Source organism: Petaurus breviceps, unplaced genomic scaffold, assembly GCF_028583685.1.
Source record: "Petaurus breviceps papuanus isolate PSGF00001 unplaced genomic scaffold, PetGlider_PUasm1.0 188, whole genome shotgun sequence".
Taxonomy (NCBI): Eukaryota; Metazoa; Chordata; class Mammalia; order Diprotodontia; family Petauridae; genus Petaurus; species Petaurus breviceps.
The window spans coordinates 37,592,631-37,619,970 of NW_027185804.1; the positions used below are offsets into that span (position 1 = coordinate 37,592,631).

At 51.5% G+C, this 27,340-nt stretch overlaps 2 protein-coding genes across 4 annotated transcripts; both read right to left on the reverse strand.

Annotated features, from left to right (window-relative positions):
* Positions 1-6,336: 6,336 nt before the first annotated feature.
* PSMC3 (proteasome 26S subunit, ATPase 3) lies at positions 6,337-14,918 on the reverse strand. Its single transcript, XM_069091615.1, has 12 exons — positions 14,647-14,918; positions 10,851-10,934; positions 9,654-9,779; positions 9,216-9,320; positions 9,026-9,088; positions 8,611-8,748; positions 8,137-8,280; positions 7,844-7,992; positions 7,378-7,474; positions 6,995-7,140; positions 6,687-6,768; positions 6,337-6,549 (listed from the first exon to the last, which is right to left on the reverse strand). The coding sequence occupies exons 1-12, from the start codon at positions 14,671-14,673 to the stop codon at positions 6,439-6,441; spliced, it is 1,272 nt and encodes a 423-aa protein (XP_068947716.1). The 5' UTR covers positions 14,674-14,918; the 3' UTR covers positions 6,337-6,438.
* A 3,480-nt stretch (positions 14,919-18,398) lies between these two features.
* Positions 18,399-23,992, reverse strand: RAPSN (receptor associated protein of the synapse). 3 transcript variants are annotated; one of them, XM_069091616.1, is made up of 8 exons: positions 23,543-23,991; positions 22,854-23,279; positions 22,174-22,332; positions 21,970-22,068; positions 21,700-21,822; positions 20,527-20,580; positions 19,945-20,144; positions 18,399-19,265 (listed from the first exon to the last, which is right to left on the reverse strand). In XM_069091616.1, exons 1-8 carry the CDS (start codon positions 23,732-23,734, stop codon positions 19,193-19,195), a joined length of 1,326 nt encoding a protein of 441 aa, XP_068947717.1. In that variant the 5' UTR covers positions 23,735-23,991; the 3' UTR covers positions 18,399-19,192. The 3 variants fall into 3 exon arrangements, with proteins under 3 accessions (XP_068947717.1, XP_068947719.1, XP_068947718.1); XM_069091618.1 differs by having other exon boundaries at positions 22,854-23,192; positions 23,543-23,987; XM_069091617.1 differs by lacking the exon at positions 18,399-19,265 and adding an exon at positions 19,278-19,413 and having other exon boundaries at positions 23,543-23,992.
* Between the last annotated feature and the right edge of the window lie 3,348 nt (positions 23,993-27,340).

Consider the following 27,340-nt stretch of genomic DNA (forward strand, 5'->3'; position numbering starts at 1 on the left):
TGTGTGTGTGTGTGTGTGTGTGTGTGTGTGTGTGTGTGTGTGTGTGTCCTTGGGGAGGGCAGAGAGAGAGGACAGCTGGGACTTAGGTTTCCTTAGATGAACTCAGGACTGGGGAAATAGGCGGAGGGGCGCTGGCCTCTGCCAGGATGCCCGGGGGAGCTGCCCCTGGCTTCTTCCTCCCTTGGGGCAAGGAGGAAGAAGGGAGACCCAGGGATAGGAAGGTACGAAGTCAGGGGCAGGCACTGGCCACCCGTCCTTGACCCCTCCGCCCCGCCCGGGAGCCGAGGGGCAGGAGGTGAGACTTCCGGCCCAGGGGCAGCTGGGGCCCACTGGGCTCCTGCCTTCCCTGCCTCCACCAGCTGGAGCCCTGCTCTGCTCCTGGACTCTCTTCTCCTGCTACCAAGTGCTGCAGAGAGAGCCAGTCCCACCCGGCTCCCAGCTCCTCCCCCAGCTGGGGACCAGGACCTTCTAGTAGCTTCATTGGGAGGGCGGGGAGGATGCCGGGAGGATGTGCTCAGCGCCCAGGAATGTACTTGCTGCCCCCACAGGGGCCGCAGCCTGGGCCAGAGGCCCTGCTTCAGGCTTAGGTCTGGAGCCTGGTCGCCCCCCAGAGGACAATCAAAGAAGTGGCTGCAGAGACATCTGTTTGGTTTTACAACAGGCCTGCTGCAGCCTGGAAATGTACAATGACCAATTCCATAGATGAGATGCAAATAAATCTTATTTTATCCTGGAACTGGCCTTCTCTGCACTGGGGACCCCAGCCCCCTGCGGGTGAGAGGAAAGGGGGCTCCCCCTCCACACGCACACCTTCACCAAGGGGCAGCATGGTGGGTCCTCAGCATAGAGCCCTGGGCTCATCCGGAAATGGGGACAGTGGGATAAAGTGTGAGGCAGTGTGTTCAGTGAGAACCAGCCCCTGCCCTGAAGGCGTGGGCAGGTTTGCTGGAAGGTGCTGGGCCTGCTTCCCGGCATCCCAAGACTGTCGGGTTCCTAACTCGGGGGGTGGGGGTGGCAAGAGCTTGGATGGGGAAAAGAAGGAATGGCCACTTCAACATGATGGGCTTCCTTAGTAATCCCGTGTCTTCTGTGCATTTAAAACATCTTATAGATGGGAAAACAGCTTCATGGCAATTAAGTGATCTGTCCGCGGCAGGGGCCCTCCACCTGGGACACATGGCCCTCCAGGACCTCGAGGGCAGCCCTTTGACAGAATCCAAACTTCACAGAACAAAACCCCTAATAAAAGCTTCTCCCATCCAAGGGCCACCCTTGAGGACCTAGAGGGCCACAGGTTGCCTTGTGGCCGAAGGTTCCCCACCCCCTTCTGTGATGAAACATCTGATAAGTAGGGAGATAAGGAGATTTAAGCCTGGGACTCCAAGCCCACCCTCTATGATTTCTGGGGCTCGTGTTAGGAAGGGAACTGACAAACTGAAAGGTCCCCAAAGAGAGTGAAGAGGATGTCCCAGGCATGGGAGAGCATCCATTAGGGGTTGGCTGGAGCAACTGAGGAGCCTGAGCCTGGAGGGCATGTGGAGGAGCGTGTCCTTTGACCTAGCAACATCACTACCGAGTCTATACCCCAGAGACCAAAGAAGGGAAAGGGCCCAGATGTACTAAAAGCCTCATAGCCATTCTTGTTTATGGGAGCACAAGACTGAAGATAAGGAGGTGCCCACGGGTGGGCTGTGGTCCATGAATGCCATGCAGTGCTAATGGGATGTGAGCACAGAGCCCTAGGAAGCCCCATCTGCACTGATGCGGTGATGTGAGCGAACCAGGAGCGCCACGCGGCCTCCAGGACTCCTTAGCACAAGGCCCAGCCACCCCTCCCAAGGGGCGCTGATACAGCCTGCTGCCCACCTCCTGACAGAAAGGACCCACCTGGGGCACAGGCTGAATTTATTTTGTCTGCAGATTTATTACAAGAGCTTTTGTTTTCCGTTCTTTTTTCCAGCGGGAGGGGGGAGAGAAGGATTATTTCATTAATCAAAAAATATAAATACTTCCATGCACTGATGCAAAGTGAAGTAGGGCCAGGAAAACAACATACACAGTACCTGCGAGGCTGTAAATGGAGAGACAAGGACAAGACTCGAAGCATCTAGAGCAAGCTGCACGGAGGGAGAAAGAGGCCACAGGCCTGCAGCTGGCCCAGAAGGGCAGGCTTCCAAAACCTAACCATCACTGCTGCTGACACTTTCATTTTCTTTTTGTGTTAACAATCATTGTCAAGGGCAGCTAGGTGGCAAAATGAATAGAGCACTGGCCCTGGAGTCAGGAGGACCCGAGTTCAAATCCCAACTCAGACACTTAGCACAAAAACTAGCCGTGTGACCTTGGGCAAGTCACTTAACCCTAATTGCCCCTCCAAAAAGCAAAAAAAAAATTTTATTTTTAATTAAAAATCATTCTGTTACATGAGAGGGGGGGAGGGGAGAAGGAATTTAGGTATTGTAAAAACAAATGTTTAAAATACCATATGTTGGACATATTATATATCATGTCACTATCACTTGTTTTGTTATAAAAGCAGGCCGTCGTTTTAATACTCTCAATTTCAGGTTCCTCTTGTTTTACTCTGTAGAGAATGCTTTATTTTGTGCTTAAGTTCAGAATTAATCTTGTTAATGAATTCAAGGGTTGCTACATAGAAATGTATTTGTCATTGTTGTGTCTCCCTCGGTGTCTGGGACGGCCCAGGCGACATCCCTTCCTGACGTTTTCAAATCCAAGATTCTGTGATCTTTGCTTCTTTCGTTCCCTCCTCCCCACTCCAAGTGCCTAGCACTGGGTAAGGCTCATGGAACATTTAATTCATGAAGTACTGTGAGGATCAAGAGATACTGGCAAAGGGCTTTGTAAACCTTCAAGCACTTTAGAAATGTTTCAGCAGCAGCAGCAGCAGCAGCAGCTCCCAAGCGTCCCCAGAACCAGCAGCTTTGTCTCTTGTCTGACTCCACAGAAGGCCCCTCCTGTCTCCCCTCCTACCTCTTCCCGGGCCCACACTCAGGCATCACTTTACATCACCTGGGCCTCCGGACAGCCCAGGGAGGAAGGTGCTATAAGCATTACCCCCACCGAGGCCCATAACTACTAAACCAATGAAGTGGGATCTAAATCGGGCCTCTCCTGACGCCAAGTGCAGGCCTCCCCTTTCCTTCCTCCCGCCTAACCTACAAACTATTTCTTACGAAGGGGGTAGTGAGGGGCACTGGTCTCCAGTCACCCTCCTGGCCATATGGGGCAGGAGGCCCTGTTTGCTCGGTGATACCAGGGCACAGTAGGAAAGGTAGGATTTAGAGCTCACATCTTGGAGATCAGCCATCCCAACCCTTTCCTTTTACAGACTTGGAAACTGAGGCTGAGAGCAAAGGGTGAAAGGGCCAGCCACCCATCACACCTGCCACTCCTGCCTTGCCTTGCTGCCTTGGGCAACCATGGCCAAGGAGGGCTGTGTACAATCAGTCCAAGGGAGGCTTGCCCCTGAGCCCCCATTTCCTCATCTGCAGTAGTGGTTACCCAGCGAGGATGCTTCCCACCCAGGGCTCCTGAGACGCCATATCCCTGTGCACTGTCCACTCTTCCACACTGCCTCAAGCCTAGGTTCAGATCCTAGGTCTCACATTCCAGCTACATGACCTGCGTTTGGTCATGTCTAACTCTCCAGGACTCCATTTGGGGTTTTCTTGGCAAAGATGTGGGAACGGTTTGCCTTTGCCTTCTCCAGCCCATTTTACCAATGAGGAAACTGAGGCAAAAGGGGTGAAGTGACTTGCCCAGGGTCATACAGCTAGTGTCTGAGGCTGGATTTGACTCAGGAGTTCCTGACTTGAGGCCCAGGATTCTATCCACTGGGCCACCTAGCTGCCCCAGGACCTGTGCAATTCCACCTCTGGGACCTCCAAGACTATGAAATTGGGCCAAACGAGCCCCAGGCCTGTGACCCTCCCAAGCACACATGCTGTCACCTAAGCTTTGCACGCTTGCCCACAAGCAGCTTACAGACTAGTTGGGGAAATGAGGTGCCAAAGAACTGTCAGCAGTGAGCAGAAGGCCAGAGGCCTGTCTAAAGGCTCCTGGGGAAGCCTGGTGCTGCTGGAGGCAAGTGAGGCTGCCAAGGGTGGAGCCCGGTTCCTCTAGAATCCCAGGCCCCCACACATTGCCTCCCCCACAGCAGCCCCCTCCTGTCCTCAGTCTTAGGATCCCTGGCTCCTTTCCAAGCTTCCACCCACCCACAGCCCTTCCACATAGCTGTACTTGCTGGTGCTGGCCCTCAATGCCTCCCGTCTACCTACCTTGTACTTATCCTGGGCCTAAGTACCATCTCTGCGGCAGCCCCCGCCCCAAGTCTGGGTGAATGCTCACAAAGAGCAGAGACTGTTCAGAGATGCTGTCTCTGCATCCTCAGGCCCAAGCAGAGCTGGACACTCAGCAGGTCCTTGATAAATGCTTAACTGTCACTCATGGTGGCAGCAGGGCTCAACCTTGAGAACAGGCAGGAAGGGGACACTAAGAGGGCAGAAATGTGGGCTTGTGTTAGGTAGGGGTCTGGGTTTGGCTAACTTGCCTGGCTAGCCCAAGGTAAAAGGGCAGACAGAGAAGGGACTGCAAAGGCTGGGGCCAAGCCCCGCAGGCACTTTAAATGCCAGCGTAGAATGTGTTGGGAGCTTTTTAAAGGCTTAAGGAGTCTATGTGCCTGTCCCTGGAGAAGGGGGGACATGCCGTAGCAAGTCTGTTCCAGGATCAGTATGAAAGATGGGTTGTGGATAGCAAGTTCAAGGTTCTTGCCAGGTAAAAGACGACCCGGTCCTTAGTCACAGTGGGTACAATACTGGCTCTGACACTAGATGACCAGGGTTTAAATCCTGCCCAGACAAGGGGGAACCACAGGCCAGAGCACTGGGCCCAGGGTCACCCAATGCCAAATCCAGCTTCAGACACTTTCTAGCCAGGGACCATGGGGCAAGTTACTTAACCTCTGCCTGTTACCTCATCTGTAAAATGGGGATAACAGAAGCACTTCCCTGGGGGGGGGGGGGGGGTGAGGATCCAGTAAAGAGCTTGGCACCGTGCCTGGTGCATAGTAGGTACCAAATGTTGGCTATTATTTATCCTATGAATACTTATCCTAAGTCACCCTTCCCTGGCCCTCAGTTTACAATTCTGTAAAATGAGGGGATGGGCCTTGGACCACCTCCCAGGTCAGTCTAAGTTCTCTGATGACAAGGCAGCACCTGGAAGCCGCCTTCCCAATCAGCTCCTCCCACCAGCGGGGCTTTGCTTCCTTGTGTCCTAGCCCCAGGGCAGTCTGGGGAGGCTCTGGACCTTTTCCAGAATCATATCTAAAAGGCATTATGGGAGTATCCAGGAAACTAATCATGTGGAAACACTCACCCAAATGTTAAAAGCACATGCCCTGAAGAGCCCACTCATCTGTAGAAATGACAGCACTTGGTGATAGGGAAAAGCTGAAGACATATTAACAATGTGATACATATTAACAATGTGACCTGGGCAAGTCACTTAACTTTCTAGCCTCAGTTTCCTCATCTGTAAAAGGGGATAAGAGCATCCATTTTTCAGGGTTGTGGAGAGAACAAATGTAAAGCACTTTGCAAACTTCAGGGTGCTGTGTCTCAGTGCCCCGCCACAGACTTCTGGGACACCCCGTACAAATGCTAGCCGTCACAGAGGCAGAAGAGAGTGGTGCCTCAAGGAGAAACGGGGAATTCAGGAAGAGGTCCAGCTCAGATCTGAGGAGGGGCAGCGCCCCAGCCAGGACAGCTGGAAGGAGGCTGGAAGAGAAGGCCCTGGGATCGAGGGGGCGAGTGGGCCCGCCCCGGTGCCCATTTCTAGGACCGAATCCCTGGGGCGCCTGCTGCCCTCCCTGGCTGTTCTGGAGCAGGGTGGCCTCTTCCTAGCAGGTGTTTGGAGGCCCGAGCCTGGAGCTGTAGAGGCTCGGCAGGGAGTCCTCTGCACAGATGGAGGTATAGGTGGAGGCAAGAGAAGGCCAAGCACTGACCCTCACACAGAGCAGGCGCACCCAGCATAGGGAAGGAGAAGTTCAGGACCCAAAGACTGCATCTTAAAGCCCAGGTATGCCTGGGAGAGGGGAAACAGGGCAGTGCAGGCAGGCCGTGGGCAGCTGCTGCTGCTGGCAGGAAGCCCCAGGAGTCCAGGCAATTGCAGCAACAGCTGGGCAGGGTCTCGTCCCAGATAAACAGCCAGTGAGCCAAGAGCCGCCTCCCCCAGCTCCAAGGCTGCCGTGCCAACCTCAAGTGACCCTCCCTCTCCCTTCTGTCGGCCAGGGTGAAACCAACACGAGAACCATTGGGGGAAAACAACCCCAACCTCCTTTATTGTTACTACTTTTACCGGCAAGTCAGACAAATGAGTTGATCCCAGGCTTGGGGCCGGGGCTCCCCAGCCCTGTCAAGCGTAGTACTGCAAATTGGCTTTCTTCTTGGCCTGCACCTCCAGGATGCCCTCCATGTAGTCTTCATGTGTGAGCTCAGTGGCTCCCCGGCGAAGTGCAATCATGCCCTATGGGCCAAGAGATAGAGTCAGAGCCCAGGCCCCCTCCCCCACGCTGTGCTGCCCCCAGGGCTCCTGGTGCCTGCCCTGGCCTGGCAGGCCAACCAGGCCCACTCACTGCCCGACTCAGAGCCCAGCACACTCACCGCTTCCACACACACGGCCTTGCACTGGGCCCCATTGAAGTCATCAGTGCAGCGAGCCAGTTCCTCATAGTTCACGTCAGGGCTGGGGAAGGAGGGGAAGACAGGGTGATCAGCCACTCAGCCCAGGGAGTTTGGACTTCCGGCACCAACAAAGCAGAGGTGCCAGACCCTGAAATCAGCCTGCCCTAGAAGGTGCTGGCAGAGGCCCCAGTGGCCTCCAGCTCCACACTCCCGGCAGTCAGGGCTGAGAGAAGGCCCCTACAGAAGTTCTCTATTACCTCCCCAGAGCTCTCTGAATCAGTCCTCACCTCACATTCATCTTTCGGGAATGGATCTGCATGATCCTTGCTCGGGCTTCCTCATTGGGCATTGGGAACTCAATCTTGCGGTCCAGGCGGCCAGAGCGCAGCAAGGCAGGGTCCAGGATGTCCACCCTGTTTGTAGCAGCAATCACCTGGGGAAGAGGAGGCTCGAATAGATCATGGAGCTCCAGCCAGGCCAAAGGCCCTTCTCCAATCTCCGGCCTCCTCTTGACCATTCCTCCCCTGAAGAAAAAGCACTGGAGCCAAAGACATAGCAGATGGGGTTTGGCCCAGCCACCCCAACAGCCATCCTTCATGGGTAAGCCATGGGAAAGCGTGGCTGTATACCTAACCCCTAGAACCCTGGTTCCTTCAAACTGGCATGTTACCTTGACTTGAGTGTTAGGCTGAAATCCATCCAGCTGGTTCAGGAGTTCCAGCATCGTCCTCTGAACTTCTCGATCCCCTGCCTTCTCACTGTCAAAGCTAGGGGTGGGAGAAACCACAGACAGCTGGTAAAGTTCTCCTGACAGAAGGTTCTCGGCCAATGAGAGAGTGACTGTGGAGGGCTTAGCAAGTGCCTGGCACACAGAATGGCCTGTATGAGTGTTAGCTATTACTATGCCCAGAAGCAGCCCGTCTCCTCAGTCACCCCCAATCCTCTCTCCATCAAAGCAGAAGGCAGTTGTGATCCTGTGGCAGGTTCCTCTGGGTGGCCTGGGTCTCTGCAGCAGACGTACGGGCTGCCTAACCCATACAGCCCTTCCAAGCCTCTTCCAAGGAGATCTCTGCTGTCAGGGTCTAGGCTGCTCCCCCAAGTCAACTCAAGAGTCAAGGCCAGGGCTAGGGCCTTACCGCTTGGTTCCAATGGCATCCAGCTCATCAATGAAGATAATGGAGGGAGCTTTCTCTTTGGCCAATGCAAATGCATCCCGGACAAGCTTTGCGCCATCCCCAATGAACATCTGTACCAGCTGGGGTCCAGCCAATTTCAGGAATGTGGCCTAGATGGAGTAGAGGTAGAATCAAGGAGAAGATGATTCAGCTCTCCCAGTTCTGCGAATGGTTTGGATTCCCATTCGCTGCCTGGCCCCCATTCCCAGTCCCTGACAACTCCGCCACCTTGTGGGTTTGGCCAAGCCACTCACCTTGGTCTGGGCGGCACATGCACGGGCTAGTAGGGTTTTTCCAGTACCTGGGGGTCCATACATCAATACTCCCTTTGGAGGCTGGATCCCCAAATTCTCAAATTTCTCTTTATGGTTCATTGGCAATACAATAGCCTCTACCAGCTGCTCAAAGAAAGGACAAAGTAAACAAGAGGGCCCTCTGGGCTCCTTCCCTTTACAGTTCAGTCTTTAATACATTCAAACAAGACCTGCATTTCTCTTACTTGGCTTCAGAGAATCACTGGCTATAGCCCTTCTGGAATAAGGGATCTGAGTTCTAATCCCAGCTGTTGAGGAACCTTAGGCAATTCCAACTTCTCTGGGTTGCAATTTCCTCATCTGTAAAATGGGGAAAAGCCCCAGGGGCTGCCCCGCCAGGAGGCAGTCCTGCCTCAATGGGACACTGATTATAAAGCTCTTTCTCCCATGCAGGAGCATCCCAATTACACTCACCTCCTGGATTTGCTTGTCCAGCCCTCCAATGTCACTGTACTGCTCTGTGGGCCTCTCATCCACCTCCATGGCCTTCACTCGGGAGTCATACTCGGTGGGAAGGGTCTCAAGGATCAGGTAGGAGTCTTTATTTACTCCCTGAGGCCAAAGTAACGAACACTCAGCTCTTCCCCATGCCAAGAACATGGTTCAAGTGAGGACTACGGCCAAAGCCCCATGAGGCCCAAGCAGTGGGTTGACCTTCCAAAAGAAGGCCCCTAGGCATGCTCTGAAAAGGTCTGGGACCTATTACATGTGTTGCACCAGCTGCCAGGCAAGCCCAAAATGGGCAGGGCTAGGTTTCACGGGACTCCAGGGGCCGTGCTTCAGAAACCATACAGGAATGAGCTCTTCCTAGGAGACAAAGTTCACTCACCACCAGGTCTCCAGGTTTCAACTTCTCTGCATCAACCAAACCAATCACTGGCAGAAAATAGGTCTACGGATGGAGAAGAGGGGAAAAAGAGTTTTTCAGCAGCCTGACCCAATGGCTCCTACAAAGTCATCTGCTACTAGTCCCAATCAGTTATCTTGCTTAAGCCAGCTACCGAGTCCTTGGCTCTCACCTGTCGAGTAGAGGTTTTGATCACAGCACATTTGCCCTTTCTCTGGGAGTCAAGGTCAATGTTTGCACCATCTTCTTCTTGGTCATTGGGGTCAACATCTAGCAGCTGGGAAGAGGAAACTTGGTCAGAGCTCCCACTATATGAGTCATTCCCCCACTCCACTTCCCGAGCTAAGTACTTCTTGGGCTCTAAGAACATTCCTAGCTACCACAGAGCAGGAAAGCCCCACTTCTCTATTGTGTAAAGTATTAACATCGCCATCCTCTGGACCTTCATGAGCAGATGACCTCTAGAGATACACTCTAACTCTAATAATCACTTATGAGCTGGGGCCCAAGATCTCAAGTACTTAAAGACATGAACTTCTAACCGATTCCATCTTCCCTTTGAAGAGGGTGAGCAAGCTGCAGCTACCGGCCCTCCCACGCACACACACACCTCGATGACGTTGGAGACAAGGTAGGGCAGCGTCTTGTTCACTTTAATCTTCTCACTGTTCTCTTTGATCTTGTCCTTCATGGCCTGTAGTTCATGTGTCACACGGAGCACTTCACTTTTCATGATCTAGGACAAAGGCACACACAGCCCCCCTCAGGCCAGCTTCCTCCACACAGGCTCGTCCGGGGCTGAGGGATCCACCCCGACCCACTAGCCTTGAACTTCCTGGACCTGCTCCTCTCATCCAGCTCTAAGCACAGGTGCCTCTGAGGAGACAGTCTGAGTCTGTCTGTGCTACGCCGAGTCCGGCATAACTTACACACTTTCGATGGGAAATGATAAAAAAAAATGCCTCTCAGGAGATGGGGAGGAGAAAGAGGAAAAAACCCATCACAGGGCCTGTGATGCTCTACTCATGCTCAGGACCCCCTGGGAAAGACCAAAAAACCTCGGGTGGTTTCCTATGGTCTTAGCCTAAGATTTCAGATGTTCCACAAACCTCATTTTACACTCCATTTCCTATACTGGGTCCCATCCCAACAGAACAGGTCATCTACCTATGTTCACTCACAAAGGTGCCCACTTCTGTAGCTGAAACAGCCTCTCCACAGGGCAGCCTATGGAAAGCTCTCATTTCATGTTAAGGCTGAGCTCAGAAGCAGCCACCACCTCTCCCCTCCCTGATACTTCCACATCACCTGGTTTGTATCTTTCCAGGGCTCCGGCACACTTTGCCCTGTACGGCCCTCGTACATAGGCATCACATCCCTTGTACTGGACTAGAAACTATTTGAGGGGAAGAAGCCTTTCATTTTTCATCCAAGGCTGACTACACAGTTGGTGCTTAATACTGCTAGTTCCACTAAATCTGTGCTGGGACAGGGAAAGGATTCTCCAACAATCAGGCAGCCTGTGGTCTACTGGCTAGAGTGTTGGACTTGGAGTCAGGAAGACCTGAATTCAAACCTAGCCTCAAGACACTTACTAGCTGTGTGACCCTGGGCAAGTCACTTGTTTGTCGCAGTTTCCTCAACTGTAACATGGGGACAGTACCAACCCCTACCTCCCAGGGTTGTCATGAGGATGAAATAACCTGTAAAGCGCTTTGCAAACTTTAAAGTGGTCCTAGCCATTACTAGTACAGTAACATTCTAAGCACCTCTTTGGATAGACAGATATCAAAAGGACACCCCTTACCTTGATCTCACTGTCCAACAGACGAGTCCGCTGAATAATCTCCTCTGTGGACATTTTGAGCACTTCCTCCCCAATTCCATCTTGCTGTAAAAAAAAAGCCATAAGACCTTGAGATTCAGAGCCAGAAAAAACGTTGGCGATCACTTGGTCCAACATTTTACAGATGAGAAAAATGACTCCCAGAGATCGACAGGCAAGGGGCAGAAGATCCCAGACCCCCTGGACACTACTTCTGGGCCTGCCCATTACGAAGGTTGCATCCTTTTATTTTTATTTACAGTTTCAAATTCTCTCCCTCTCTCTAGCCTCTGCCCACCCATCGAGGAGGCAGTACCCACTATACATATGGAGACATACAAAACGTCTTTCCAAGTCAGCCATATTCAGAAAATGGTGGGAGGAGGGAGGAAGCATGAAAAATAAAAGAAAAAAGAGCCTGAGTCTGCACTCTGCCTCATCAGTGCTCTCTGGAGGTGGAAAGCACTTTACATCCGGAGGCCTTGGCAGCTGTGTATTGATCACAGTTACTAAGTCTTTCCCAGCTGATTATCTTTACAATCTTGCTGTCACTGTGTCTATTGCCCCCCTGGTTCTCCTCACTTCGCTCTGCATTAGTTCATACATGTGTTTCTGACACCATCCTGCTTGTCATGTCCTACGGCACAGTAGTATTCCATCACAATCACATACCACAACTTGTGCAGCCATTCCTCAGCTGATGGGCATCCCCTCAATTTACAATTCTTGGCCAACACAAAGAGAACTGCTATAAATAATTTTGTACATGGGGATCCTTTTTCTTTGATCTCTTTCAGGTAGGGGCCCAGTAGCAATATTATTGGGTCAAAGGAATGCAGTTTTATAGACACTTGGGCAGAGTTCCAAACTGTTCTCCAGAACCACTGGACTGGTTCACAGCTCTATCAACATTGCATTTGTATCCCTGCTTTCCCACATCCAGTCTACTGTCATTTCCCATTTTTGTCATGTAGTTCCTGATAGGCAGAAGGTGGTTTTAATTTGAGTCATTTTAATTTGCACTTCTCTAATTATTAGTGATTATGGACTTTTTTCATAAGACTACTGATAACTTTGATTTCTACCTCTGTTCATATTTTTTGACCATTTATCAATTGGGAAATGGTTCCTATTTTGATTAATTTAACTCAGTTCTCTATGTATCTGAGAAATGAAACTTTATCAGAAAAACTTGCTATATTTTTCTCCATTTTCTTTTAATTTTGGTTTCACTGGATTTGTTTATGCAAATCCTTTTAAATTTGATGTAATCACAATCTCTACCTCTTCTTTGGTCATAAATTCTTCCCCTATCCATAAACATGAAAGGTAATTTCTTCTATGTTCCACTAATTTGAATATGACGTCATCCTTTGTGTTTCAATCCTGCCTCATTTTAAACATATTTGGTGTGAGATGTGGGTCTATCTTGACTTCCTGCCAGACTGTTTTCCAGTTTTCCCAGTTTTTGTCAAATCATGAGTTCTTGTCCCAATAGCTGGGATCTTTGGGTTTTCCGAACACTAGGCTGCTGTGCTCATTTGATTCTGTATACATGGACCTAATCTACCCTGCGGATCCATCTCTTATCCAGCACCAAACTGTCTTGATGACGACCACTTTATAATCTGGTTTTAGCTCAGGTATCACTAGGGCCCCTTCCTTTCCTTTTTCACATTCATGTCCTTTTGTCCCTCCAGAAAAATGTCTGCTTTTATTTTCCAGCTCTATAAAGTAATTCCTTGGTAGTTTCACTGGTATAGCAGGGAATACATTAATTACCCATGAGAAATTAAGATTTCTCCAATTATTTACATCTGTCTTTATTTGTATGAAATGTTTTATAATTGTGTTCATATAGTTCTTATGTCTTCGCAAGCAGAATCCCAAGTATTTCATACAGTCTGCAGTTATTTTAAATGAAATTTAATTTTAAATCTCTTCTTTCAGGGTTTTCTTGGTAATATATAGAAATGCTGATGATTTGTATGGGTTTATTTTATATTCTATAATGTTGCTAAAGTCAATCATTGTTTCAACTAGTTTTTTACTTGACTCTCTAGTGTTCTCTATATCACCAGAGACTCCACTCTTAATGAAATCAACCATTCCACATTTCTAACAGATTTATTTTTACAATCTAGGTTTGCACAATTTCAGAGCTGAGAGGGACCTTAGTAAGCAGAATATAAGAAATGGAAGGGACATTAGAGACCATGTAATCCAGAAGTTCTTAACCTGGGGTCCAAAAACTTAAGAAAAACTATTCTGATTAATGTATTTCCATATAATTGTTTTATGGGCAATCCTATGCATTTGCATCATGAATTTATGCAAAGGGAGTCCATGGGCTTCACCAATCTGTCAAAGGGGATCCAGGACAAAAGCTAAGAACATGGGTGGACAAGGAGGAAAAGAAGGGAAAGAATCTGGAACTCAAAGTTTTAAAAACAAATATCAGAAAAATTGTTTTTACATGCAACTGGGAAATAAGGGTGTAGAAATACATCTTGCCCTACAAGAAAGTAAGGGGGGGGGAGGGTGTGTGATATGATAGGGCAGACTGGAGGAAGGGGGCGTCAGTATGCTTGCCATCTTGGGGTGGAGGTAGGGGAGAGATGCGAAGAAAATTTGGAACTGAGTCTTGTGGCAATGAATGCTGAACACCAAAAATAAATAAATAAATGGGGGGGGCGGAGCTAAGAACTCCAGCTCTAAGAAAGGCTGACAGGCTCCAGGCACAGCATCCCGCAGTAGCCTGGAGCTCTCCCTGCTGTCAATTCTGGCCTTTCCCTATGCAGGGCCTCCTTCCTACTGACAATGCTTCACCCTCTAAACGTCTGGGCTTAACGACCCTATTCCCACAAATGCCTGTGCTGGAAGGGGCCCGGATCTCTTCCCTGACTATGGAGACCTAGCGAACAGGAGGGCTGGAAGGAATCTTAGCAGAAACAGTTCATTCTCCCCACCTAATGACAGGAAAAGTGAGGTGCAGAGAAGGCAAAGGACTAACCCAAGGACCCTCTTACTAAGTGTCAGAGCCAGGACCTGAGCCTAGTCCTTTGGCTCCAAATCCCCCCCAACCACTGGCTCCCCATTTCTACTTCCCCTACGCAGTGGGCAGCTAGGTGGTGCAGTGGATGGGGCGCTGGGCCTGAGGGCACGGAGATGAGTTCTAATCTGCCCTCGGACACTTCCTAAATGGGCGCCCCCGCATCACCCGTCAGGTGAGCTGGAGAAGAAAATGGCAACCCCCTCTGGTGTCCTGGCCAAGAAACCCTCAACGGGGTCAGGGAGAGTCACACCCAAGTCCACAACGGCCCAAGCCACGCCCCCTCCGGCCCCCCGCGGCGAGACCCCCGGGGCTCCTGGGCAGACCCCGGCCTGGTGCGCCCTCTCCTTCTGACGCTCGTTTCACAGACGGGGAGACTGAGGCCACGCCGGGGCTCCCCGCTCCGGGGCGTTCCGCACGTGTCCTCCCCGTCACCGGGGCTGCCTCCCGCGCGTCTTGGTGGCTCTTGAAGCCCACCCCCGCCGAACCTTGCAGACGCCGGCGCATCTCCAAGCTCGGGGCCTTTGCCCTGGCTGTGCCCCCGCCGCCCTGGCCTCCCCTTCCCCTCCGCGGCGGGGTGCCCATGTCTGCTCCACCCCCCCTCCCTATCCGTCCAGCCCCTCTGGAAGCCCCTCGGCCTCACGGTCACTCCTCAGCTCGGCCCCGGCCCCACAAACTGCAGGGGCCTACTCGCTGCCCCCGCCGCCCCGCACCCCCGCCGCTCACCTCGGCCTCGTCCCACACGGACGCCATCTTCTCCTGCCGAGTCACTGGGCCCCCACTTCCGGCCGCACATTCGACACTGGGCCGCGAGATCCGTGGGGCGGAGGGCGCGAGAGGGGATAAACGCCCAGAGCCGAGCCCCGACCAGCGCCGCCTAGGCCGGCCTCCTGCCCCGCGGCCCGAGCTGCATCGGCCGCCTCCTTCGGTAAGCCGACGCTCCGGCGCGCGGCTCCGGCGAATCTGCTAAGCCGTTTAGGGGAGGGTCGGGGGCGGCAAAGAGGAAGCGGGGTAGCAGGCAGCCGGTCACGTGGCACCGATCCCGCCTTCGCCCCGGCCGCGCTTCCGGGGAGGGGCGGGCTCTCGGCCATCATTGGCTCTGGCGGCGGTGGCGTCGGGGTCGGAGCCAGGCTACGGTGCCGCACGGCCTGCCGGGATTAGTAGTTCTCGGGGAGCGGCGGGCTGCTGCCCGGAGAGAAGCGCTAGGGGGCGGGCCCTCGGGAGGAGAGCTGGAGCAGTCCGAGGAGGCGGAGCCTGATAGTCTCCTCTCCAGTCCACTGAGAGCTTCAGAGGCTTCCACCTCGCTTTCCTCCTCTGGCTGGGGAGGAGACGCACTGCCTCAGGAAACACAAAGGCCACGACCCCGTGCCGGCCCCCGTGGGCTTGCAGAACCAAGGGTCGTGTTTCCATTTCACAGCCGAGGAAACTGAGGCGCAGGGAAGCCTGGGGTGCAACCCGGAGCCTCCCGAAGGAGCCACCTTCGCCGTTCTGGAGCTGCGCAAATCGAGGGATGTGCGCATGGCAGGGCGCACCAGACACTCAGTGAACATTGATGATGCACCTACTGTATGCCGGGCCAAGCTGCCCGCGGGGAGTCCCCAGTCTGATGGGAAGGCATTGAGCAGATACGGGGGTGGGGGTGGGGGTGGGGTGGAAAAAGCAAGCTGCATGAAGGCCGAAGAATCACCCAGCATTTATTAAGCACCCACTGTATGCCGCGTAAGCTTGGGGGTGTATATGTAAAGGAGGCAAAAGACAGTCCCTGCCCCCAAGGAGCTTACATGCAAACAAGTCAGTCAAGCAGGCTTTCTGCAGGATAAATAGGAAGTGATGAAGAAAGCAAAGGTGTTGGAAGGAAGAGGGTTTGGGAAAAGCTTCCTGTAAAAGATGGGATTGTAGCTGGGATTAAAGGAAGCCACTAGGTGAAGATGAGCAGGGGGAGCATTTCAGGTCTGGGGGGGGACAGTCCAGGAAAATGCCCAGAGCCAGGATGAAGAAGCTTCCTGTTAGTGGAGCAGCCAGGAGGACACGGGCACTGGATAGAAGCTGGGAGGGAGGATGGTGCAAGAAGACTGACTAGGGAGGAGGGGTCTGGGCTGTGAAGCATTTTGTGTTGGATCTTGGAGGTTATTGAGAAAGGTGACATGATCAAGCCTGCACTTTAGGAAAATCCCTTTGACAGCTAGATAGAGGATGGATTGGAGTAGGGAGAGGCCTGAGGCACCAGCATCTATTGTAGGCCAAGGGGACAAGGTTCTGCACCAGGGCAGGGCCGGTGGCAGAATTGCTGCAGAGACGAAATCCGCGGGCCTCGGTCCCAACTTGGTTGGGGGCAGGAGTGTGAGGTGCAGAGCTCTGGTCCCGGCTTTCCACAGGCCCTGCAAAGGGCTCTCACGCTCTGCTATCTCGCTGAACAGACGCATGAACCGTTTCTTACCATTTGTTTTTTCTTGAGGCCTCTTCCCTTATCATTCCTGACATTGAGGAGAGTTGGGCAGGTCCCAACAAGGAGAAGGCAAAACAGGTTTCTGTCCAGTGCTAATCTTTTTTTATAAAATTCTGAATTCCAAATTTTCTCCCTCCTTCCCTCCCCTCCCCTTCTCTCTAAGCACTTTGAAACAGGCTATAATGTGCAACCATGTAAAACCTATTTACATATTAACCATGTTGTAGAAAAAGAAAAAGCTTGCAAAAAAAATTAGAGTTTGCAAAACTATCCACACACAAGAAAAGATGAAGTGAAAATAGCATGCTCTGATCTATATTCAGACTCCATCAGTTCTTTCTCTGAATGGGAAACCCATTTTTCATTACTAGTCCTTCGGAATCATCTTGAATCACTTTTTTTTCTTTCTTTTTTTTTTTTTTAAAGCAATTGGGGTTAAGTAACTTGCTCAAGGTTACATGGCCAGTTATTTCTGGGTGTGGTGCTGAGTATCTGAACCCGGATTTGATCCCCAGGTCATCCTGACACTGGGGTCGGTGCTCTTACTCGCTGAGCCACCTGGCCGCCCCTAAGCATTTGGGGTTAAGTAACTTGCTCAAGGTTACACGGCCAGGTGTTTCTGGATGGGTGCTGAGTGTCTGAGCCCGGGATTCAATCTCCAGGTCCCCGGTGCTCTTACTCGCTGTGCTACCTGGCCGCCCCTTGAATCACTTCTGAGAAGGGCTGAGTCATTCCCAGCGGATCATCCTATGATGGTGCTGAAACTGTAGAAATGCTCTGGTTTGCTCATTTCACTTCGCATCAGTTCATGCAAATCTTCCCAGGTTTTTCTGAGCTCTGCCTGCTCCTCATTTCTTATCAGACAACAGTATCTCATTGCATTCATATACCACAACTTGTTCAGCCATTCCCCAGTTGATGGGCATCCCCTCAGTTTCCAATTCTTGGCCACCACAAAAAGAGCTGCTATAAATATTTTTGTACACGTGGGTCCTTTTCCTCTTCTTATGGTCACTTTGGGACACAGACCTAGAAGTGGTATTGCTGGATCAAAGGATCTGCAGTTTGACTGTCTTCTGAGCATAGTTCCAGGGATAATTTTTAATCTCTAATAAAACTCAAAGGCCAGTTAGGTTGTCTGGTGGGTAGAGTGTTGGACCTGGTATCAGAAAGACCTGAGTTTGAGTCCAGTCTCAGACACTACCTACCTGTGTGACCTCAGCAGCTCACTTAACCTATTTACCTCAGTTTCCCTATCCCCATTTGTATAGCTGTTACTTCCCAAGGTTGTTTAGAGGATAAAATGAAATAATATTTGTAAGGTATTCTGCAAAACCTAAAGTTCTATGTAAATGCTAGATAGTTATTAAAATAATCTTCCCATTGAACCTCACAGAGCATTGTCATTCTTTTTTTTTGGTAAACTTCCTATATAATACACAAGTATTAGATTAGATAACATGGGGATTAGGGGTAACAGAATAGAGTAACCAGAATGCTGGGCTAAGAATCAAGAAAACCTGCCTCTGACAGTACCTGTGTGAGCCTGAGCAAGTGACTTAACCTCTATGTGCCTCTCAGGTAACTTCCTGGGATTCATATAGGTCACAAACCAACTGCCATCTGTGACAGTAGAAGGCATTTCCACACTAGGAGTGCCTGGTACACAGTAGGTGCTTAATAAATGCTTACTAGTTTCCTATACTGAGATCTTTCTCATATTATGTAAAATTTGATAATCTAACTAGTGAGTTGTCTCTCTCCTATAGTGCATACTTCTCAAAGGCAGGGCCAAGTTTTAGCCACACTGTATTTTTCTCCACATCTAGCAAACTATGTTCCACATAGTAGACACTTAATGCTTGTTGAATGAATACTTTTGGGACAGATTCACAATCCAGCCTCCTCAATACGTAACTTTCCTCATAACCCACCCATATGTTTTGGTCATTGGACGTTAGATTTAGTCAGACCTGGGTAGAAATAACTGACTTGAATTTTTCTATAAAGGATACATTAATTTACTCAGAGCTGGATAGAAATGACTTATTTTTTATTTTTCTATAAAGAACAGAATACAAACAAGTGGAAGGTGGGCAGCAGGGGCTGGCTGGAATCATTTGGGCAGCAGTGGGGATGGGGGAAGGGCTGCTTCCTGCCTGATACACTGGCCCAAGCCTAGGCATGCCTGACAAGGACAAGAATCCCAAATAGTTGGCTCTTGTCCGGGGAGTCAGGCACCCAATCCCAGGGTTGAGCACAATAGTAGGGGAGGGGGCATAAGGCAGTTCCCAAGCCAGGAAAGGGGCAAGATAACCCCAGTTACTGCCACCACCACAGACCGGAATCTGGCCTCCAGAACACTAACTTTCCCCCTAGATGGAACTGAGTTCAAGGGACATCTAGAAATGGGTGACAGGAACAAATGTGGAGTTCAGTAAAGTACAGACATGGCAGCCAGGAAGGCAGCAGCCAGGAATGCTACAGGACAGGGGAAGGGTGGGGATGATATGGACAATGAAGCTGGACTCCTCTGGGCCACTTCTAAAACAAAGCTAACCTGTGGAATTCCTGGGAAAAGCCCGATGACGACATGGCTTTGGCAGAGTTCAGATAAGGAGGGCTCTAAGTAGGCTAATGATGGTGAGGTCCCACTAGGCAAGGAAGTCCTTGGCAGGTCCAGTCAGCACATCAGGCAGATGAATGAGGCCTCAGCAGTGACAGGAAGGAAGAGGGAAGGAGAAAGGGACCAGTCTGTGTCGAGCCCAGCTCAGAGGGGTTCTCCCTCGGGCCACTTCCAGGCTGGGATTGAGCCTCAGGCCCTTGTCACACAAAGCCCGGCTTCATGGAGGAGCGGAGGCAGTTGGGGCAGCTCCGGGTCCCATTGTTCTGTAGGCACCTTTAAGGGGCGAAGGGGATTTCTCATGGCTCGGCTGCTCATCTGCCCCCAATCATACATTGTCACCCTTGAACTTCTTCATGACCTCCCCCTTCCTCTGCCCCTCTCCAGGGGCCCACTCTCTTCCAGCATAAACCTTAATCCTTCCCTAGAAGACACAAGGGTCCGGTCACCTTGGTGCTCTTGGCTCACGTGGTGAGGCCTTCCCTGACCCTTCAGGTAGAAACAATTCTCCCTCTGAAATGCTGTCATGACTACTGCCTGTGCCCCTCATGTGGCCCTTTTGAAAATGCTATTGTGTCTATAATGATCTCCATGTGTCTAGATTTCAGGAAGGCAGACCGTTTCTCCATACCTTTGTAACTCCCCACAGCACCCTACACAGAACAGGACCTCAGTCAGTGTTCAGGAAGAATAGTGGGAGAAGGGAAGGGGGTGAAGAGGTCAAGGTGGGAGTTAGGGCCCAAAGCACCTGGGGACCTACCAATGATAACCTCTTGGGAATGCAGAAACATCACAAGGAGCAGATCAGTGCAAAGGCAAGGTATCTGCTCTCAGGCCCTCCCCAAGCCAGCTGGCACTCACTCCCTGATAATGCCTCTGCCCCAGCCTAGCCCTGAGTCCTCTGGTACCCACAGCACCATGCTGCCTGTCAGTCCTAGCCACCTGCGACCTTTACCTGAGGTGGAAGAAGTGGGAACAAGGCAGGGCCTGTAGCCGGTTGTTCTTCTCCCCAATGGACTCCCCACAGAGCCCACAGTATAGCTCCGTCTCCTCTACGCACTCATGGAAACGCACGACGTTAGCCCGCAGCTCCCGCTGCTGTCCCCTGCTACGGTAGATGCCCTCGCTCAGGCAATGAAGCTTCAGCTGACTTAGCTGGGCACAGAGAGGAGGGGGTGCATGGGGGCAGGCAGAGGAAAGGACACCAGACTGAGATGGGGGCTACTCAGGAGCCTCCCTCAACCTCGGCGGCGATGGATTATAAGAACTGTCAGTGGGGGGCCCCCACCCGCTTTAGCAGTCGTCCAATGACACTGGACAAGGGGCAGTGGCTAGGGGACTAAGAGAGGGTCTCATGGGAGACCAACCTGCCCTCCCCTTCCCGTGCTCACCTCATCTTACGGTGTTGGGGGTGTGGAGCCAGGCTAAGGTTACTGCCAGCTCTGATGTCCTATGCTCCCCATTCTAACTCGGCTCTAGTGTTGATTCTGAAGGAGGTGGGAAGGTATCTAGATCTGAGGGAAGGAGCCAGTCTTACCTTGTTCCCCAGTCCCTCAGCCAGATCCTGGGCCTTTTCGATGACATCTAAAGCCTGAGCAGAGGTTCAAAGAAAGAGATATGAGACAACCAACTCGGGCCAAAAGTCAAAGAACTTCAAAATCGGGAAGGGATTTCTGGACTTACCGACTCCAGCTCCTACCTGCTCAAGAATCCCTCCTCAAACCCACCCTGGAGGCTCTCATCTGGCTCCTCTGTTAGACGGCTTTCAGCAGTGGGGAGCCCAGGAACTCCAAACATAGCCTACATGTTCTGCCTTCGGACAGCTCGCACTGGCCACTGATGGTGACTCAGTCACTGCGCCCCCCGGCTCTCCAGGGGACCCAGAGTCACCAAAGTCAGTTCCTTATCTTAGGTCTCTCCCCCCTACGGGCTGTTCTTTCTTTTCAAACCAGTAACTCATTTTCTTTGGTAGAGAAAATGGAAAATGCATTGAGTAGCTCTCTCTTCTCACCAGTACCTTAATTACTAGAGCTTTTTCTTGGTTTTCATCTTCCCTGACCTTTCTGTAATGTCCTCCTTAACCATGAGAATCTTCAGTCTGTTTTGGGCCCTTGTCCCTTCTTTCTCTCTTTAGTGATCTCATCGATTCTCCCAAGTTCCCATATCACCTATCTATGGATGATTCTCCTTCCCTCTTTCTTGAACTCCAGCTCCCCATCAGCTCGTGAGCTATGTCTACAATGCCACTCCCATATCAAAGTCGACTTCTACAAAACTGAGCAAATCCCATCTCTGCTTAGCCCTCCACAGGACAGCATAGGAGAAAGGGCACTGCTTTGGCTGTTAGAGGATGTGAGTTTGGACAATGGCTCTTCTTTCTCCCATCCCATGCTACGTTGTATTTCCTTTATTTGTGGAACGTTTTGTATGCCCTTAGTAGTACCACATAAATTCCTTGGGGGCAGAGAAAGGGGACTTTTATTTCACTTTTTTTCATTCTCAGGGTCTAGCAAAAATACCTTGCATATGTGCCCTTAAAGATGTTGGAAATATTAAAAAGAAAAGAAGAGCCTGTATGGACCCCCTTAGTGTCCTTCTGGGTACGGTGAGGCTAGGCCACAAGAGTCAATCCCTGGTCAGGGGCTATTAGGAAGAGGAGAGGAGAGGAGAGGAGTCGGGTGACAGCATGAGAACAGGGGACAACTCTCACCTTCTCTGCTTCTTTCTTGGTCACCCAACATTTGGCCAAGCCCAGCAGCACGTGCACCTGTCCCAGGCGGTTCCCGATCTCCGTCATGATGCTCATGGCAGAGTCATACCTAGGGAAGGCTGTCTGTGGGATTGGGGATGGAGCAGGGAGATAAATGGGGTCAGGTCCACTCCTTCCCCATCAGCACAACCCAGGACCCATTTTCCTTCCCACTGATTCCAGCCAACTCCCCTCCCCATCGAGAGCCCTTCTGGACTCCCAGTGTCTCACCTCCAAATCTCTGCGGCTTCGGTGGATATCAGCAAAACAGAGGAGACAGAGCGCCTGGAGAGGCCGGTCCCCGTGCTGGAGGGCAATCTTCATGGATTCCTGAAGGACAGTCTTTCAATGCCAGTGTCTTCCCTCATCCCCAATCCAAGGACAAGGCAGGGGGAAAGCCCACCAAACAACCTCCCTCCCTGGTCCCAGCCCCACCTCACAGCATTCCATGGAGTCACCCAGGTGCCCCAGCTGCCGGTAGGCCACCGCCATGTGGTACTGGCTCATTGCCCGGTACTTGAGGCTCCATCCCTTTCCATAGTCGTTCACCAGCTCGGCAGCTTTGCAGGGGAAGAACAGAGCTTTCTCATAGTCCTGGAGCCAAAGGGGGCAGGTACAGGGAATCAATGGGGAAGCCTGGTCTGGCTGAAGTTTCAGGGGCAGGGTGGGAGGAGAAACCTTACAGTGGCCAGTCAGGGGCCATCTTTAGGAAGGTGTAGGTCCAGGATCTATCCCATTCTTCATGCCCCACCCTACGCCGCTATTTTTAGAGGGAAAGACAGATTAAAGTGAGTATGAAGGCAGTCTTGAAAGGAGGGATCTCTCAGAAGGGTAACGTGCTTCCTAAGGTGTGTGGACTCTAGGGTCTTGTGGATAAGCGCCTGACCTGAGCTGGTGATGTTAGGCACCTGGTCTTTACTTAGCACCAGCTAGCCCAGGGGAAGCTCTATCTGCCCCCTGCCTTCTCCCAGAGGCAGCCCCAGACTCTGAACTTAAAGCATGTTGCCCTAAGGATGGCTTGGCTTGCTTTGCCCACTCACTGTGCATATAAGGGCAGTGTCCTCACCCCACGGCCTCCCCCCAAATGCTTGCACCTGCCTCTCTTGACCACGAACCTTGACCTGGGAATAGAAGTTGCCCAGGCTGCAGCAGACCCGACACTCCAGCATCTTGTCATCATTGTTGTGAGCATAGCGAAGGGCCTTCTCAAAGCTCTCCAGGGCCTTCTGGAAGAGGCTGAGGCCCAGGAAGGCATTGCCCATGCTCAGGCTGACCTGCCCGTTGAGCTGGTGGCCCACCCGGGTACTCTGCATGTTGAGGCAGGTCTTACAGTAGGAGATGGTCTTCTGGAATTCACACAACTTTTCATTGCTTCGGGCTAGGTTCAGGTAACTCTCCATGAGGCAGTCAGCATCTTCCAATTCACGGGCCGTGTCAATCTGCACCACAGCAAACTGCCACCCAGACCCTGCCCTCAGCCTCCAAGGAGCCAGTGGGAGAGGGAATCTAGCCCAGTGGGTACAGCAAGTCTGGGTAAGGATCTGGTTTGAAACCAAGGAAGGGGAAGATCAAGATCGGTACACCCCAATCCCAACTCACACCTCTGGGGAGGGAGACAGAAAAGGAAAACTTCTCTTGCTATGAGCTCCCTGAAATGACATCATCTTCCGTGATGGCCCCGTGGGCCGCCACTCCTAGGCCTGTTTACCAACCTGACCCTATCCAATTGCGCCTGGAGCTCCAGTCCAAGGGCCCAAGGAGCACCAGTGGTGGGTGTGGGGGGTGCCCACGCGCCAGGCCTTACCTTCAGCATATCCTTGTAGCGGCCCATTTCTGAGTGCGCCGTGACCAAGCAGCCCAGCACTCGGAACCGGCCTACCGGGTCTGTGCTTTTCTCCAGCATCTTCATCCACACCTGCAGGGCCTTCTCCGTCTGATTGGACTGGTAGAGCTGAAGGCCCTTCTCAATCTGTTGTTTGGACTGGTCCTGCCCCATCTCCAGCTCCACCCCGCCCCCAACCCCAGCCCTAAGTGATCAGAAAGAGTAACGGTCCCTCAGTGCAGAGTGGAGCGCCATAGATCATCTCGATCCCCAAGCCCCCTAGGCACACATCTCCCGTAAGAAGGAAGAGCCAAGCTCCCCTCAGCTGAAGAAACAAAGGACTGAGAAGCAGCAGAGGGAACCCGGCTGAGGAACGGCGCTCCTCCGGCCCCCACCCAGCCTGCAGCTGTCCCTGCCAGTCCAGGCCACATGGCCAGCCCAGAATGTCAGCTCCAAGGTCATACAAACCCCCCTCTGCCTCCAGGGAAGCAGCTTCCTCCGAGGCCTCGGTCAAAGCTCAAGACTGACATCCAGCGAGGCCTTTTTGCAGTAAGCCTGACCTGCAAGCCCTGACGCCTTCTTTGGAGGACTCCTTCCCTCCACTTCCCCTCACCTCGGTTCAGAAGGGAAAGTGTCTAGTGGAGCCTTAGAGACAGGAAGAAGAGGCAACTTCAGAGTCACAAGAATGAGGAGAGGGACCAAGGATAGCTGGGCTGAGTCAAACGTAGGTAGATGATGCAGGCGATCCGGGGACCTCGGACAGCTGAGGGGCACAGTGGAAAGTGCTTGACTTGGCAGTCCCAAGGGCCAGGGCTGAATAATGCTTCTGCCCCTCACCGGCTTGACAGCCTCAGCACTCCCTTCACCAGCACCCGTCTCAGTTTCCTCATCTGTCAAATAAGGAGGCATGGACTAGATGCACTTCCAATATCCCCTGAGCCTAGAAACAGATTCAATCAAGGCTTTCTAAAGCTCAGCTGAGAAAAGGAAGAGGACCTATATGTAAAAAAATACAGGAGCTTTCTGTTGTAGAAAAGAAGTGAAAACAAAGAGTATTCATCCGCAGGGAAACAGCTGAACAAAGCTCCCGTCTGCTGCTCACTGAGGTGGCCTGGCCAGAGGATTCACATTTTTTAGCAAAAGGTCCTACAGACACGTGAGATACAGAGGGTGTTCCTAGGAAGGGGGATCGCAGTGTTAGAGCTGGGGGGGGGGGGCACAGAAGTCATTGGGCCTAGGGGCAGCGAGGTGGTGCAGTGAATAGACCACCAGCCCTGAAGTCAGGACCTGAGTTCAAATACAGCCTCAGACACTTCACATTAAAACTAGCTGTGTGACCTTGGGCAAGTCACTTAACCCCCACTGCCTTGCCTTCACCCCTCCAAAGGTTTGTTAACTGATTTGATCCTCATAACCCTGGAAGGTGCTAGTACCCATTTTATAGATGAGGAAACAGATGCTGACAGGGGTGAAGTGACTTATCCAGTGTCTGAGGTTAAGAATCAAACTGGGGTCTTCCTGACTCCAGGTCTTGCACTCAACACCTAACTGCCTAATATACATCATCATAAAACAAAGAGAAGTCGTGGCTTCACTGATAAACATCATGGTGCTTTCCCATGTAAAAGCTGTGTGTGTAGGGAGTCTAGCGGCCTGTTGGGTGGCAGCACTGCCCAGACAGTCCTCTGAGGACATCACTGAGTCTCAACCTTTAGGGACAACAGTGGTTATGCCCATTCCCACAGTACTGACCCATGACAAACCTGAGGCCACAAACTTGTACAGGAAAAGGGGCTCTGGGTGAGCACTGCATAAATATCCCTGAATAAGGTGAGACACTAGAGAGAATGAGATGGGAGTAAAATGGCTTCACTCATCAATTCCCAGCAACCTAGAATCAGAGCTTCACAGAGGCCTCCTCTGACCCAAAGTTCTTCATCCAAGAGCACAGGGGTAAAGGCTGGTACCAACCAGTCCCAAGAAAGGCTGAGATTAGAAGATCCTTGCCTTTGTAATACCAACACCAAGCAGTGCTGTAAGGATTATGGGATTTAAAGATCTTCCATGCCCCATTGGACTTGCTGACGTAGCAGGAAGGGGCGGAGCAAGAGGAAGCGGAAGCCAAACTAGAGTTCTTGCAGTGGCTGGCGACGGTGGCAGCGGCAGCACAAAGCCCTTTTTGAGTTAGCCAGAATTTCTGCTAAGGACTCCTGCTGAGGACTGCCAGGGGCCAGAGCTGCTGGGAGAGCGCTTCCCAGACGCTGGGTGGTTGCTGTGAGTGGGGAGAGGAGGACCTTTGCATGAGGTAGCCTGTTGTTTTAAAGGCTTGAAAATGTGGGTGCTTTCTACTTTATCTACCTGTGCCAATGTCATAAGTACTCTGATGGCTTTCACTTTCTGGTTTTGGGACTCAGTCTTTTGGTATCTTAATAAATTTTCTAGTTTATTCCCCCATATGGCAAGCATGACGTATTTTGTGATGGATAATTATATCAGCATATCTGTAATCTCCATAGGCATTGTGAATATGGCATTGCTGATACAAGTGCCTGCCACATAGGCATTCAACAAACATTTGTGTGCATGTAGAATTAGAAATGTATTACTTTGCCATCTCATAAACCATTCCTCAGTGGAACTAGAGGCAGGTTGGTGATAAGACCACTGGCCTGGAGCCAGGAGACCCCCAGCTCAAATCCAGCCTCAGCCACTTACTAGCTCTTTGGTTTGGGGCAAGTGGCTTAACCTGTTTGCCTCAGTTTCCTCCTCTGTAAAATAGGGACAAAAGCAGCAGCTTCCTCCCAGGGTCACTGTGAAGATCAAATGAGAGAATATAGAATGTTTAGCACTGCGTCTAGCACAGAGTAAACACAGTTAACTGCTAGCTCTCATTAAATAAGAATGAAGAATGAGCCCATTTCTGATGCTCCTAAATTAGTTCTTACGTCCTGTAGGAAGCTGTCCCTCACCAGACCATGGTATTTATTACTAAGTCAGATATTTGTCTGGCCCCTCCATTTCACAGACTGCCCAGGGTTGTACAGATAAAAAATGACAGCATCTGTACTCTAGCCGACCTCCCTCTACACCGTGCTAACTGTAACTCCTTCTTTTACACTGAAAGTAAGAATTCGCCATCCACAAAACCCCAGCTGCAGGGAACACAGAATGGGAGGATGATTAAGTGACGTCTGGGGCAGCTGGGTGGTGAGAGAGCGCTGGGCCTGGAGTCAGGAAGACCCTAGTTCAAATCCAGCCTCAGACACTCACTGGCACTCACTAGCTGTGTGATTCTAGCCAAGTCACTTAGCCCTGTTTGCCTTCGTTTCCTCATCTGTCAAATGAGCTGGAGAAGGAAATGGCAAAGCACTCCAGTATCCTGGCCAAGAAAACCCCCAATGGGGTCACGAAGAGTCGGACGTGACTGAACAAGTGACCAGCTCACTAGGAAAATGTGGGACTCCCCTTCGGTCTTGCGTGGCCTAGATATCCAAATAACATGCCGAGCAATGCCAGGAAGGAAGAGTCCTTGCTGTGGTGAGATCTAACACGACAGAGAACATAAAAGGGACAGATGATGATGTGATCTGAGCAGCTCCTGACTCTCACTAGAGGCCCTCTGGCAGGCAGCGATTTCTAAGTCAGCACTCTGACAACAGCAAAGTCACCTGGAAGAAAATAGCTGTCAATCTTCTGGGGAATGGAATGACTTCCCCAGTTTAAAGCTGGGCAAGCAGCAGAGCTTACTCCAAAGGAAAACCAGAAAATAAGGAAATACTT